This window comes from Leucopleurus acutus (genome assembly GCF_964270905.1).
Source record: "Leucopleurus acutus genome assembly, chromosome: 8".
Classification (NCBI taxonomy): Eukaryota; Metazoa; Chordata; class Mammalia; order Artiodactyla; family Delphinidae; genus Leucopleurus; species Leucopleurus acutus.
Window position 1 is genome coordinate 86,444,303 of NC_139151.1, and position 15,077 is coordinate 86,459,379.

At 45.7% G+C, this 15,077-nt stretch overlaps 1 protein-coding gene across 4 annotated transcripts in view; it reads right to left on the reverse strand.

Moving 5' to 3' along the window:
• The window catches only part of PAMR1 (peptidase domain containing associated with muscle regeneration 1), a 165,625-nt gene that overhangs the window by 35,326 nt on the left and 115,222 nt on the right, over window positions 1-15,077 (reverse strand). For all 4 annotated transcript variants that reach the window (XM_082844020.1, XM_082844018.1, XM_082844017.1 and 1 more), the window contains 2 exons: window positions 14,466-14,642; window positions 7,765-7,893 (listed from right to left, as the gene is read on the reverse strand). In XM_082844020.1, coding sequence (XP_082700146.1) covers window positions 7,765-7,893; window positions 14,466-14,595 — 259 coding nt within the window. In that variant the 5' untranslated portion in view covers window positions 14,596-14,642. The remainder of the gene's footprint in view (window positions 1-7,764; window positions 7,894-14,465; window positions 14,643-15,077) is intronic.

Consider the following 15,077-nt stretch of genomic DNA (forward strand, 5'->3'; position numbering starts at 1 on the left):
CGGAAGACTGCAGACGACTGTTCTAACTGCCGAGCAGTGGTTACGACGGGACTCCCGAGTCCCGCTGTCATTGGTTTGAGTCTCAGCCTTAGCGTCACGGGGCTGCGTGGCCTTGGGCAAGTTTCTTCATCTCGCAGAACCTCACTAGACCGGAGCCAAATGGGAGTAACTAGCACTTACTTCATACGTTTTGCGAGACTTGAATCGGATTACGCACATGGAAAGCAGTTAGCAGAAAACTCAGCAAATGTTAGCTGTTGCTACTTGGTGGCAGAGCGGGGATTTGAACTTGGATCTGTCTAGTGCCAAGGCTGGGTCTCTGCTAGTGCATTAAACTGTCGTAGGGTTTCCTGACCCAGCCTTCTCCCACTCGGTTTTGAAGCAGCAAGATTTTTCCACCACCACCCGTCCCCCAAATACATTGAATCTCTGCCCCAGCCCCCAACTTCTGGAAGAGCACGTGCCTTCTGCCTGCATACCTCACACTCCTCATGGCCCCCATCCGCCCATCTGCTGCCCGGCTACGGAAGTGATACATTGGGTGTGAGAGACAAAAAAAGAAACCTTCCTGCACAGTCTCCGCCCCTCTGGGACTGGCAGCCTCCCAGCCACAAGGTGTTAAATCCCAGCTCCGCAGCAAACCTCCTGCAGGGACCCCAAGTCGAAATCAGCAGCAGATGCCGCCAGCCTGCTTCTGGTTTCTTCCCTGGAATCAGACAGCAGTGTCACTGCCCTCCCACGCCGCAGGTCCACGGGGAGCTGGTGCCCCTCCCGAGGCAGGTCTTCTTGGCAAGACCACACGGTCTTTGGCCAGCCCCAGGGTCTCGTGTGGCCTCCGGAGGGCCGGGAGCCCCACCCACCCCGGGGGGCTGGCCCCCGGCCACCTGAGATGCAAGACCACTTGTTCCTGGGGCCCAGGGGCCGTCCTTCAGAAGCAGCCAGGATTCCCGGCCACATGTGACGCCTCGGTCCCTCATGATGTTTTCCTTCTCACTCCAGAGGGGAGGGCAGAGTCGGTCCCAGGAGCAGGGACAAGTTCCAATCAGCCAGAGACAAAGAGGCCACTTCTCAGAGATGTGCTCTGGGGGGAGGGTACTGGGCACCGGGAAAAGGAGAAGGCGCTCTGCTCCCTCCTCACACCAAGCGACTCCCACCTCCACGTGGGCATCTGAGTCGGAGGGTCCGGGCGCGGGGCAGACTCACTGCACCCTCTGTCTAGGGCAGAACACCGAACACAGGTGAGCGTCCCCGCCAAGGAAGTACGGCTGGCCAACCAAGCAGGTGGTCCTGAGTCTGAAAGACCAGAGAGGCAATGGCCCAGACGAAGTGCTCAGATTCCCTGACCATGTCTTGCTGCAGGGGAAGAGGGTGTGTGTATGTGTGCGTGCGTGTGTGTGTGTGTGTGTGTGCGCGCGCGTGTGTGTGTGTGTGCAGGGAATTTTGCCAGCCAAGCCAGACTGTCCCCTGGGATCTCGAATCCTGGACTCATCTCCAAGGCCGCCCCTCCCCCATCTTTCCCCTTGGCTACAAACCCAGACAAGAGAGAGAGCTGGATAGACTCTGCCTCTACAGAGCTGAAAGGAAACCTTCATGAACTGCTAAACTAGAAAGAGAGCGGAAGGTTCCCAGCAAAAATGAACACCCCCAGCATTCAGATAAGTCTTGTTATCTCCAGCTGGGGAAGCAAGGAAGGAGAGGCAGGAGAGAGACACAACATACTTCTGAGAAGCAGTGCTTTTTTTTTTTCTTTCTTTAATCTTTCCTCTTGGATGGGGGCAGGGGAAGGACTAAAGAAAGCATTCTGACCTAAAAAGCCATTTGCACTTTCCTTCCTCCTTCAAATAGCACTCAGGAGACAGGACTCACAATGGTTAAGGGGCAGCCTGGAAGCCCGACCAGGTCGTAATCTCAGTTCAGATTTTCCAAGCTGTGGGACCCGCGACAAGTTCTCTAGATTTTCCAAGCCAAGGTTCCCTCACGTGGAAATAAGCATAATAGGAGTACCTGCTACCATGTTGTTGTTGTTGTTGATAAGTTCTTATTTGTTTGAGGATTAAATGAGATAGATATTGTATGTAGAGCATTTAGCAAGTGCCTGGTACACAGAAACCCTCCGTAAATGGCACCTAATACTGTCGCGTCTCGAGTCTTGTCTGGATCTGAGACACAAATTTGGTACAAGAATCACAGGTGACAGCTCAGGTTCTGACCCACCGCTCCAGGTCTCCTAGGAGCCTCTTTACATCATGGGCTGAAGCCCTAAAGCCTGTAGGCCCAGGAGCTCCGACAGTGATGGCAGAACAAAAGCCTGGATGAGGACATGGGAAGGACCAGGAGCCGCAAGGAAGCTCACACCTTCCATGTGATTTGGTTCATCCTACCCTGACCTGCTAGGCCCTCAGACAGGCACTCGGAGTGAGGACCTCACGGGCCTCTCACATCAAGAGGCGGTTTAGTATAGAGGATGAGACACTGGGCCCTGGGGCCCAGCCTCTGAACTGGCACCTTGGCTTTGCCACTTACCAGCTGCATGACAGCAAGCGGGAAAGTTACTCAGCCCCTCTGTGCCTCAGTGCCCTCACCTATAAAAGGCTGTGATGCGGATTAATGAGTTTGTACATGAAGGTACTTAGAACAATACCTGGTTCAAAATAAGTGCTAAGTGATGGCTTTTGTCAGTGGCTCAGGTCTTCGTTAGATGTCCAGGAATGATTTCATGGCTCATCCTGTGATTTGGCCTATATTCCCAACCAATCTGATACTTTATAATGGTGGTTTAAATGTTTGTCTCCTCCACGACACAGTTCTGTGAGAGCAGGGACCTTGTCTGTCTTGCTCACACCTTTGTATGTGTCGAGTAGGTGCTTAATTAATTGTTAACTGAATGAATGACTATGCCAGATTAAATCGAACATCTCCTTGCCCAATCAAACCATTTTTGAAGCCTGTCCCCCCATACCAGTGGTCCTGAGAAAATAACCTCCTCATGGCCAGTGTATATTCTCTTGTCCCTTGGGAAGTTCCATTTTATTATTCTTCCTCTCTGGCCCTACATTGATTTCCTTCCCAACAAAGAAAAAGAAAAAGAGCTCCCTTCAAGGCTCTGGTTTAGTAATAATACCAATAGCAACTACCATTTATTGAGCACTTACTATATACCAGACTCCATGTTAAGGAATTTTATAGACAGCACTTCAGTTAACCCTCACAAAAATCCTCTGAGGGGGCACTATTATTTTCCCCATTTTGTAAATGAGGAAACTGAGATTTACAAAGATTGGGTAACTTTGCCCAAAGTCACGGGAGAGATTAAAATCCAGGTCCTAATGGTTCCAAGCCCAGCTGTTAACTGCCACATAATACCACCCCCAATTTGTTCCTAATTGGGCATTGTTCCTTTCCTGGAAGTGTCAGGACACAAAAGCCCAGAGGAAAATGAGCCAGTTTTCAGTAACTCCACCCAGGTGACTCTATGCTCTCCCAGGAAGAGGGCTCCTTAAATCAGTAAATCGGTCACACACAGATTTGTGAGCCTTTTCTCTCCCTCCCCCTCTCCCTCCTGCTCTCCCTCCTTCCTTCTTTTCTTCCCTCCTTTCCTCCCTCCCTCTCTCCCTCTCCCTCCTTCTCTCTTCCCTTCCTGTCTCCCTCTCTCCCTCTCTCTCTCTCATTTGCTCTTGATCATTCCTGGTTATGGCTCAAGGACCAGCCTGATATTCCAGCCCCACAAACAGTTTTGGTCACAGCTGATGGCCAGTTCCTCTGCTCCTCTGCTTCTATCTATAATATAACTAAGAAAAGAAAAAAGTTTTAAGGGCCTATAATCTCTCCCCATAAATCCTCTCTCATCTAGGTTGCTTTCCTAACCTTCTTACCTCCCTAGATCCTTTGGGGCCCGAAGGGTTGGCATCACTTCAGTGCTACCTAGAAGCATGGCATCCGGGTGGCTCTCGGGCCCTCTCACGCTCATCTCATCTGGTGGCTTAGGAACTTGGTCTGAAGGCCAAGTTAAATAAACTTCACTCTGGAAGTCAGCAGAGTGGTTCCACTTAAGAACTCAACTTTCCTGTTTAAGAAGCTTTGAAAGGAAGCCTTGATTTTGACTTTAGAGATCAGTGTCTCTCATGGCCAGCACCAGATCACAGTTCCTAAATACCATTCCCCACAAAAGGAACCAGGATTCGTGGAGAAATGGCTGGTTCCGGGACCTGTATGTAAACAATCAAGGTGAACTTGAAACATTTTGCGAGAGGGTGGGGGGTTACGGTGGCCAAGAAGCAAGGAAGTGCTCAGTGAATGATGTGATGAAGTGGGCTTAAAGGGTCTTCGGTGGCCAATTCTGGGACAAGTTGAGCATTAAAAAATGATGGTAGCGCTATTAAATGTGGAAAAAAAGAAAATTCATGAATCCATGGTGCAGAAGAAGAGAGAGCAGGTCAAATGTGGGAAGATAATAATAATGGGTAAATCCAGGCAAAGGATGAATGAAGTATTCTGTCACCTTTCTGTGTATTTAAAACTTTTCAAAATAGAAAGTTGGAGAAAGAAGGAATCAGCTTCTTAGCCTGAATATTCTGAGATCACTAAACCACTATTTCCTGGCCAGGAAGATGTGAAGAAAGTTGTCTCCTGGGCTCAGTGACCTCCAGCCCTTCTCCAATTCTCTTGGTTAATGGAACTTGTCAATGGTTATGAATCAATCAATCACCTAATGGATTTTAAGACTCTAAGTAGTTAGGTTAATACCAACTGTGACAAGCATTGTCAAGGACAGGGAGCAAATAAAGGTGCTACCACGACTGCTCAGTACTGAATGCTCTATAACTCAAATATAAAAGAGGCTGATACCTTCTGGCATTTGCACTCCTCTTTGCTTCTGAGGTTCTATATGGCACTCAGGAAAAAATGCCAGGGCGCTACAACGGGGCTCAGCAGGAAGCCTTCCTCCTCCAGGATTAAAGGGCCTGAAAGGATCGCTTGGGCGCCATCTACTGGGTAAATGCTTGCACTGCCACCTGGCTCCCGCACTGTGCCCCAGCTGTGCACAGACCACCCAAGTGCTCAGCTGCCCCTTAACAGAGGCACGCAGCATGGTGCCCAGCACTGAGCAGGCATTCAACAAATACTGAGATGAATTACTTCCTCTTATGAATTCCCTTCACATTTATTTAGTGCCAGTATGAGCTGTAGGTGATAAGAACCTAATAACAACATATCAATGTCTTCTTAGGGTCAAGCCCTGTTTCCACGAATGTACTGTAAACTCACGGAGGGTTCATTGTATTCCCTGGTGACCAGCCCGGTGATCCATAAGAAATGCTTCCTTCGTGTATGTGGCTGTGATCAGATAATATCCATAGCTGGGTGGAATGAGGACCGTAATCAGGTAACATACACTGTATGGAATGAGGCTTTCAGAACAAACATCACGGAATTGAACAAGCATAACTGAACCAACAAAGAATGAGATAGGAGTATGACCATCACTTTGTTTCATAGCATTGACCACACTCTTATTTTGTTTTGGTTTTTGTTTTGTTTTGTTTTGTTTTCTGGTCTCTCCTCTCTAATTTTCAAGCTCTGAGATGGCAGTGACTACACCTGTCTTGCTCATCATTGCACCTGGAAGCATCCATTGAAGAAATATTTTTTGAATGGTTATGGGTAGATTTATTCATTAAGCATTTTTTTAATGAATGGGGGCATGTGTGCTCCGCTTTGCCTGCCTAGTTGTGATGACCAGTTGCCCTGAGCCAGTTCTGCTGTCCTTGAGAAGGCTTTGATCCTACACATGGCCACCATGACTAATCCAACCAATCAGACTCCATACACAGTCAGCTCTTACACTGAGGCTAAACCCAGGACTCAACCAATCGGTACCATTTGGAAAGACACACCTACAGGATTTCTTGGGGCAAATGCAGTCCTTCTGTCTTTGACCTCGCACATGCAAATATTCTTCCCCTTCTCTGCCTTGTCCAATAAACAAACCCACTTACTCACACAGAGTGTTTAGAGTATTGCTTAGGAAATATTTGTACTCTTCCCCTTGGGATGGAATATACTCTCATACTTGACTGATTTGGGGATTAGCCATGTGACTTCCTTGGAATATGAGTGAACATGATGTAGGCAGAAGCCTTAAATTTGGCTGTGTGTTTGGCTTGGCCTCTTGTGCTTCTGTGACCCACTCTGAGAAGACCACACGCCAAGTTGCCCCTTTGGTCTGAGCCCTGAACCCTAGAGTTCAACCCAGGCCAACCCAGCTGGAACCAGTTAAACCCCAGCCAACTCACAGACCCAGGATAGAGAAAAATACACATCTGTCCTTTTGAGGTTGTTTGTTACACAGCAAAAACTGACAAATCTATATGAACACATTATCACCACCACCCCTGAAAGCTTCAACTTAGAAATTCTGTTCTCTGACCACAATACCTCTTCCATCTACATGTTCCATTGCTTTATTATCACTAAGCCTGCTTTTCCATCTCATCGAGACCTCCAGTCCCTATTCTCTTTACCCGGTTCTTTTTGGTTTCATGCCCTACCCAACCTGGACCCCTGGACAATCATGTCTCAGCCAACTCTTGGATCAACCAAATGACTGCTTTTATTCATCTCTGCTACCATGCTGCCAGACAGCATCATCCACCTGTCCTGGCTGCATCACCTACACAGGAGTTCCAGCTTCAACTGGGTCCTCAGCCTTGCTTGGACATGCTTTAAATCATCGCTAGCTGGTGCATTTCCTCATTCATCACGTGGCTGTCCCAAAACTTCGGTACTCTCAAGCCTCAGCTTCCCTTCTACTCTGCTATCATTAGAGATTTCATACCCTGCTTTGCAGAGAAAACAGAGCTATTAGGAAGAACTCACCACTGGGAGGTAGGTGAGTACTATGGTTGAGAATATGGGGTCTGAAATCACATAGACTTAGATATCTTCCTCACCCTTTGCCCCAGACTCTTGTATTTTGCAACAGGTTTGATCAAGCGAAGAACACCAATAGCACTCCATCCTCTATTTCTGCAGACTGGAAATATGGTTCATAAGAGTAAAATTACTTAGACTCTAAGACCACCCTGACTGCTCCTGATTCAAATAGGAAACACGTGAAATAGGCTTTTAACGAAACGACGACAGTTTGTACATTGCTCCAGATCCTGACTCTCAGTTGCTGCAGAGGGGAATCTTAAACTGAGACAGGTTAGATTTCCACTCCATTTTCAAAGGATTATTGACTCAGAGGGGGACACTAATAAAGATTTAGTAATTCTTGGAGATCAAGCGGAACCCAGAAAGAATCCCTTTCCTGGGACACGTGGCATGCTGACCATTTGATATGGGTTCCAGGAATTTAACTCAGGACTCAAGAAGGTTTCCAATAGAAATTCATATGTTAAATGCACTACAGACTTAGCATTTTTGAAGCCTTATTCACTGCTTGCTGACCAATGACAACACGCAATTGCTTCTCAGTGGACATGAGGCATGCTCTGTGCAGAATGCATTGGCTTCATTTAGGAGAGAGGGGAAGATTTAAGAACAGACAGAAACCTCCTGTGGCCAAGTCCAAACAGAAGTCCACAATCCACACTCAACAGATGGAAACACATCTTTGCTTTTTACAGTCTTACCTAGAAAGCCCTCTGGCCACAAACTTTCCAGAACTCAGAGTCCAATAAGATAAACCTTAGTCCATGGCAAAGCTGAGACTTTAAAGGAGCACACGCTAGAGATGGAGCTATGTCAGGGTCTACTCACGCATGCAGTCTCCTCCGTACCAGCCCGCGTGGCACTCTGCACAGTAGATGCCCTTCACGTAGAAGTCGTCCAGAGTACCCCCCCAAGAGCCGTTTCGGCACGTCTTGCAGTTTTCAAAGATGGTACAACCTGAAAATTTTCCAAGCAGAAGGGTGTTAGATTAAGCACATGCAGGTTCTAATGGGCTGCATGAGAGAGAAACTATGGACCTTCTCAGGACCTTGTCTCAACTAAGGGCATCTGGACCTAGAAAGGTGCCAAAGCCCTTATTTAAAAATGCTCATTCCTAGGAAGACGCTAGAGGCACCAGAATTCAGACTGAGGAGTTTAGGAGGGTGGTCTGAACCATCTTCCTAGTTAGTGGCTGATGGCTTTTTTTTTTATATATATATTCCATTTCTGGTCATAATTATGAACTTTAAGTTTCAATAAAACACAATGCTATTTAAAATTATTTTGTAATCACTATGTTTTATCAAGCAAATAACATTGATGAAAACACCTCCAAATTTAAGACTAAGTGACAGCAAATGCCTATTACTATATGAAAACCAAATCTAAATTACACTGTTATTTGTACTGAAGGAAAACCCTCTTGCTGGTTGTAAATTTTTCACGTTTTACAGGGATGCCATATCTCACGTAACGTCAGTAACCTGAAAAGTACTATGAGATGTCAAAAACATTTAGTAATAAGCTTCCAGACGGATTGCACATTTTGGTTGCATTAGTTATAAAAAAGTCTACATGGAGATAATTCACATACCATAAAATTCCCTCTTTTAAAGTGTACAATTCAGTGGGTTCTAGCATACCCCGGAGTTGCATAACCATCACTATTATCTAACTTTAGAACATTTCATCACCTTCCCCACAAAAGACCCCATACTCATTAGCAGTCACTCCCCATTCGCCAATCCCCACCCCCGGCCCTAATCCCTGGCAACCAGTAATCTACCAGTCATTTCATATGAATGGAATCATACAATATATGGCCTTTTGTGTCTGGCTTGTTTCATTTGTGGCTGATGTTTTAATGCAAAATGAAATAACCTGTAGTAAAAGGTAGAATCCATCAATACAGGGTATTTTTTCTCTTTATAAAAGTATTACGTGTTTATTATGGAATATTTAGAAAATTCAGACAAGCAAAAAGAATTCAATTAAAAACACCAAAACTTCCATCACCCAGAGAAAATGATCAGTAATTCTTTCTATATATATGAACACATTTTTTTAAATTAGGCTTATACTACATACTGTACATTCTGTTTTTAATAACTTACCTTTTAATTTGATAATAGATAGCAACCATCTTCCCATTCCATTAAATATTCTTCTACGGCATACACTTCTATAAGCAGAGTGTGCCGTCCGAAACAACCTTAATGCCTAGTAATGGGCTCACCCTGGAAGGTGTCAGGCTCCCCCCGGCCAGCAGGCCACACCAGAGAGGGTTGAGCAGACCCTAGTCAAGGGTCTCCTGAGGGGCGGGGGACAGCGAGGAAAGGTAGAGATAATCCAATCCCACTTATTAAAACGGAGCGCTAAGTTCTGGCGCCTCCATTGTCCAGCTGTGTGTCCTTGAGCAAATTGCTTAAGCTCTCTGTACCTCAATGTCCTCATCTGTAAGCCCAGGGTTAAAGACTGTGCCTACCTCATAAAGTTGTTTTACAAATTAAATTCACGTGTGTAAAGGGCCTGGCACATAGCAAGTACCCCCAAAACATGAACTATTATTCTGCATTCCCATAGCTCCTCATGGCTTATCCCCACCATAGCATATAGCATGCTCAATTTTAACTGCCTACTGCCTGTCTTCCTGTACAGACTGAAATCAGGGACTGCACCGTGTTCAACATGATATTCCCCCCACTTAATACAGTATCTGGCATATAATAAGAGTTCCAGAAATATTATTATTTGAGATTTGAGCAAATAAATAAATGGATGAATGGATGAATAATCCAGGCTTCTGAGCCGTTCAACATAACCAGCATTTCCTTGAGCTAATATAATAGCATACTTCTTTGCTTTTGGCTAAAATTAGGTTTTCATTGGCCTGTAGTATATACATGCAGTGTACATATGTGTGATTTCTGTAGGGGAGAGACTTGTAGCTCTCTCTCTGCACACCATCCTGACTTTGCTTCCCTCTCCCAGTGTCTCTTCCGACCAGAAAAGAATTGCTAATATGATTCATCAAATTTCACATGGCCCATAACTGGGTCCCAGCGGTCCTTTAAAAGACTGTTTTAAAAGATGGTCTTTTAAAGGCCATCTTCGCCCATGTGCCACATTCCCGTCTGATTTCCTACCCACTGTGCCACCAAGGAGGCCAATGGACTCAGAGTCCTCCCGCTACGACCCTGCCAGCTCTCAGCACAGTAACATCCGGGCCATTAGCTGGAAGCCACAAAAACCAGCCTGGTGCTTAAGATGAACAAGGCTGTGTTAAAAAGACGCTAAGTAGCTCACGGTATTGCCAGAAGGGTTAGAGGACCGAGGTCCAAGCTACACAGCCTAGAAACGCATGAAAATACACAGCCACCTTGCTCCATTGAGGGCCCCAGTGCTGCTGGCCACTGCTGGACGTCAGCACTGCCATCCCCACCACCACGCCCCTGGACATCGATCCTCGTGCAATTACTGCCATCACAAGAGAAAGAATCGTTGTCCGGCATAACGATAGAAGTGATAGAAATTCTTAAACCAGGCTGAGATCCCATTTCGCACCTTTGGGACTGACAAAATTCCAAAACAGCACACTCTGTCGCAAGACTTCGGGAAACGGTACTCTCATGCACGGCTGCTGTGAATGCCAGTGCCTGGAGGAGAATTTGGCAAAGGCTGGCAAAATGACACATGCACCTCCCTTTGATGCAGCAATTCTTCTTCCAGGAATGTACCCCAAAGATATGCTGCAAAAATACTAGCTGATGTATGCCTGAGGCTATCCACTAGAGTAGTATTTATAACAGCAAAGAGCTAGAAACAACCCAAAGACTCATGAACTATGGTAATCCACATGATGCAGTTATATGCAACTGTAAAAAGAAATGGAAAAAAAAAAACTGCTTTATCACTGTCCGTGAGTGATCTCCAGCATATATTGTTAAGAGAGAAAAGCAAGGCAGTTAGCAGTGTTTGTGACATGCTGTCTTTTGTGCAAGAAGGGGAAAGATACAGAAATGCACACACATATTTGCTTGTATTGTCAAATACAGAAAACAGAAACAACAAACCTAACTACACATCAGGTAGATGTTATAACACCACAGACAAAAGAACTACATCAATTGGCTTTAAAACATAGTATTTTGACTCTATATACTCAGTGAGATATATTCTAAGGTGAATAAAAATCACTATCATCAGTGGTCTTATTACTAATACCAATAGTGCTGTTGTAGTTTTGTACAATTATAAGATAAAGCAAGTAGGTGATTAAGTTAATATTATCAGGAAACAGGATTTTCCCCATGAGAGAAAAGACATACAAATATAAAATCAAAGAAATTAATTAACAACCTTGGAATATTACATTTGAACTTGAGTAGCAGCAAAAATTCATTTTAAAAAATACATGTTTTCCAGCTCCATCCACTTAAAAAAACATACAAACAGAACCTTGTAACAATGACAGTCCAATAGCAAGGCACACCTCAGGTGACCAGATCGTGGTCTCAGACCAAAGTTCTTTTGAGAAGTGGCTGATTCCAGATCTGGGGCAGAAAATATACAAGAAGAGGTTAAAATACCTTGTCATGCGAGAAATCAAGTAGTCTTCAAAAACAGTGTGGTCATGTCAGAAGAACACAGAAAGACATAAAGGGGCACCCAGTGTTATGAGTTGTGTGCATTAAAATAAATAATGACTGAAATGGATTAAATCATATAAATAAATTAAAATGCCTGCGTTCATAATGACACACACACACAGAGAAACCTCTTTGATCACCAGTAGGGACTGCTAGGACACCAATTCACTATTTTTGAAAATCTTTTTTTCTAAAAAAGTCTTTCTCTGGCCTCTCCTTTCAGGGCAACCAGATGGTTGATATGGGACAGTTCTTCACTACTCAGTCTGAAAGATCCTTCCTAGCACCATTGGACGTGGTAATATTGGGTGCCTCCTGTCTGATGTAATAAGATGCTGGGTGCAGGTGTGGCAGACGTTGATGCCCTTCTGTATGATGCAGTAGGAAGCGCACAGCACTGCCTATGAAGGTCTCTTATTTATTCCACGACCTCATGCCAGCTCATTAAATCAAAGCCCCACCCTCATAACAACAGTAATCGCTAGGCTTTTGAAAATATTGAAAATTGTTCAAAGACTTCAGAATCCCTGCCAAGGACCCCTAGTCAGGAGACCCTGGCTTAGCTCTCAGAATTTCCTTAGAAACTTTGGAGGCACTACTCAACTATTTCCCTACAAACCATTCTCACCATCAGGGAATTGGAACGGTGGGTTTCTTTTCTAGATCAAATGTGCAAAGGTTATACTGAGGTCACTTCTATTTTTATTTATTTATTTATTTATTTTGCGGTACGCGGGTCTCTCACTGTTGTGGCTTCTCCCATTGTGGAGCACAGGCTCCGGACGCACAGGCTCAGCGGCCATGGCTCACGGGCCCAGCCGCTCCGCGGCATGTGGGATCTTCCCAGACCGGGGCATGAACCCGTGTCCCCTGCATCGGCAGGCGGACTCTCAACCACTGCGCCACCAGGGAAGCCCTGAGGTCACTTTTATTTTAAAGCTCAGCATTACTCTCTTCCAAGAAGGAAGATGGTTTAGATGTAACACCTGTATACTTAAGCCCTGTTTTCTCTCCTCTTCTATAGCTTTCCTCAAAAGAAAGTTCCTGAGGGCTTGCGCGTCCAGAGCCTGTGCTCCGCAACAGGAGAGGCCACAACAGTGAGAGGCCCGCGTACTGCAAAAAAAAAAAAAGAAAGAAAGAAAGTTCCTGGTAATAATGAGCATCATTCTCTGTGTTTGTAAAATAAGGGGAGAGGAAGAAATGAGAGAAGTTCCCAAGGCACTTTTTTGACATCCTTTTAGTCTTAAGTCTGAGGAAAGTATATTTGAAATTCTCTACCTCCTCCTTTTGATCAGACCTGGAAGAGAAAAGGTCAGATTCCCCTGGAAAAAGTCAGATTTACAAGGCAGCGGATATGAAAGCACCAAGAAAACATTCAGTGAGTCGCTAATCACGCTGGAAATACCTTAAGAGTGAAGTTCAGTGTCCACACTGCTCCAGGCAGACAGGCCCTTCAGTGAAGAAGGAAAATCACTGCCCCCTCTACGGTGGGGCCAGGGAATTGGGGGTTTGGGAGAAGGCAGGTCCAGCCTGATGTAAAGGCAAAGGAATAGGCACCATGACCTGGGAAGGTGTCATCTCACCCTAGGATGCTCTCATATTACCGCGACCACCTCCCAAATATCCAACTCAGGGCCAGAGCATCATCCTCGACTTCTGCTCTTCCCTTCACTCCCCCATCCTACCAATCCCAAATTGTCATCAACTCCACTCTCTAATCTCTCTCAAATCCCTCCACCTCTCTCCATCCATAGGGCTTCTGTTCATCAAGGTCTCCATTACTCCTCCCCTGCCTCCAATCGTGGCCTTCTCCCAATCCTTTCTCCATACTGCATTTGAAGAGAAAATCAGCTTTTACCTTTTTAAAGGTTTTTTTTTTTTTGCGGTACACGGGCCTCCCACCGCTGCGGCCCCTCCCGCCACGGCGGAGCACAGGCTCCAGATGCGCAGGCCCAGCGGCCATGGCCCACGGGCCCAGACGCTCCGCGGCATGTGGGATCCCCCCGGACCGGGGCACAAACCCGCGTCCCCTGCATCGGCAGGCGGACCCCCAACCACCGCGCCACCAGGGAAGCCCAGCTTTTACCTTTTTAATGAAAAGATCTCCAATGTTACCAAATATCTTCAGGATATAGCCTAAACATCATAGTATAGCCTTCAAAGCCCTTTGACTTGGAGCCCCCCTGTTCTCTCCTTCAGAGTATTCTCTCAATCTTTGATCTATCTCTTTCCATGTTTCTCATCACACACACACACACACACACACACACACCTCCAGGCAGACTGAGCTACTTGCAATTCCCTAAACTCCATGCTTTCTCTTGCCACAGGGCCTTATCACATGCTATTCTCTATGGCCTGACCTCTCGACTGGCTCCCCTTCATGCTTTTCAGTTTGCTGCTTCCATCTTCAGCACACATATCACCTCCTCTAATAAGTCATCCACCCACATCCGCATCCAGACTCCCATGGTACCCATGCTTCTCTGTCACAGCACCTGCCAGGCTGCATTACAGCCACCTGTTTACTCCTCCATCTCGCCCACTAAGCTGTAAGCTCTGGAAATGCCAGGAATGTGTCTTTTTAAAAATCACTGTATTCCCACTACCTGTCATGGTATAAAGGAGCTGCTCAGTCTATTTGTTAAATGAATGACTAAGTAGATAAATCTACAGCATTATAAGCTTAACACTGAAAAGGGTACTAACTCCTCCAATTCCTTTGCCTGTAGTTAGAGTGGGTTGAATTATGCCACTTTTAATCATCATGGCATCACAGCCTCCTGATGTCTACCTGTCAGAATTCAAGTGTTCAGCGTGCTCCTATTACTGACCTCAGAAAACATGAAGGCAACCTGAGGTCTCCCATTGCACACTCACCTGGGTGAATCAGGCAGGAGTCACATTCATTCTCCTCGTTCCTGCAGCAAGGGATGGTATAACCCACCACTTCTTTCTTTCCAGGGCAGGCACATTTAACCTGATCGTATTCACAACACTCCCGACACATGATGTTCCACTCAGCTCCGGGGCAGCCTTCATTAATGACTGTGTACTCTGAAACAGAAACCAGAAGGTGAGATGGAGGGCCTGGCAGGAACAGGTAAGACCCATAAGTACCTTACTGCCAAGAAGCAACCTTGCCCTACAAACGTGTCACCCTGCCTGAAGGATGTTCAGAACCATCCACTGGGGCGCAGATGAAATTTGTTAAAACTGCTATTCATTTTTAATTTTTAATCAAAAAAAAAGAAATCATGTTTTATCCATATATAATCTACATGGATTGACACACATACACATAAATAACTTATAAACAAGCATACATTTCCTGAGTGTCTGTGCTCATTTCTGTTTTTGCCGGGGTACATCAGGCCAAGGTTTACAGCTACACAGGTTGTGCACTGCGCAATTCCAGAAGGAACCATTAAACTGCACAACTGTACAGTACAGCCCAGGCTCTTGGGCCATCAGAAAAGTTTGGTGACCACT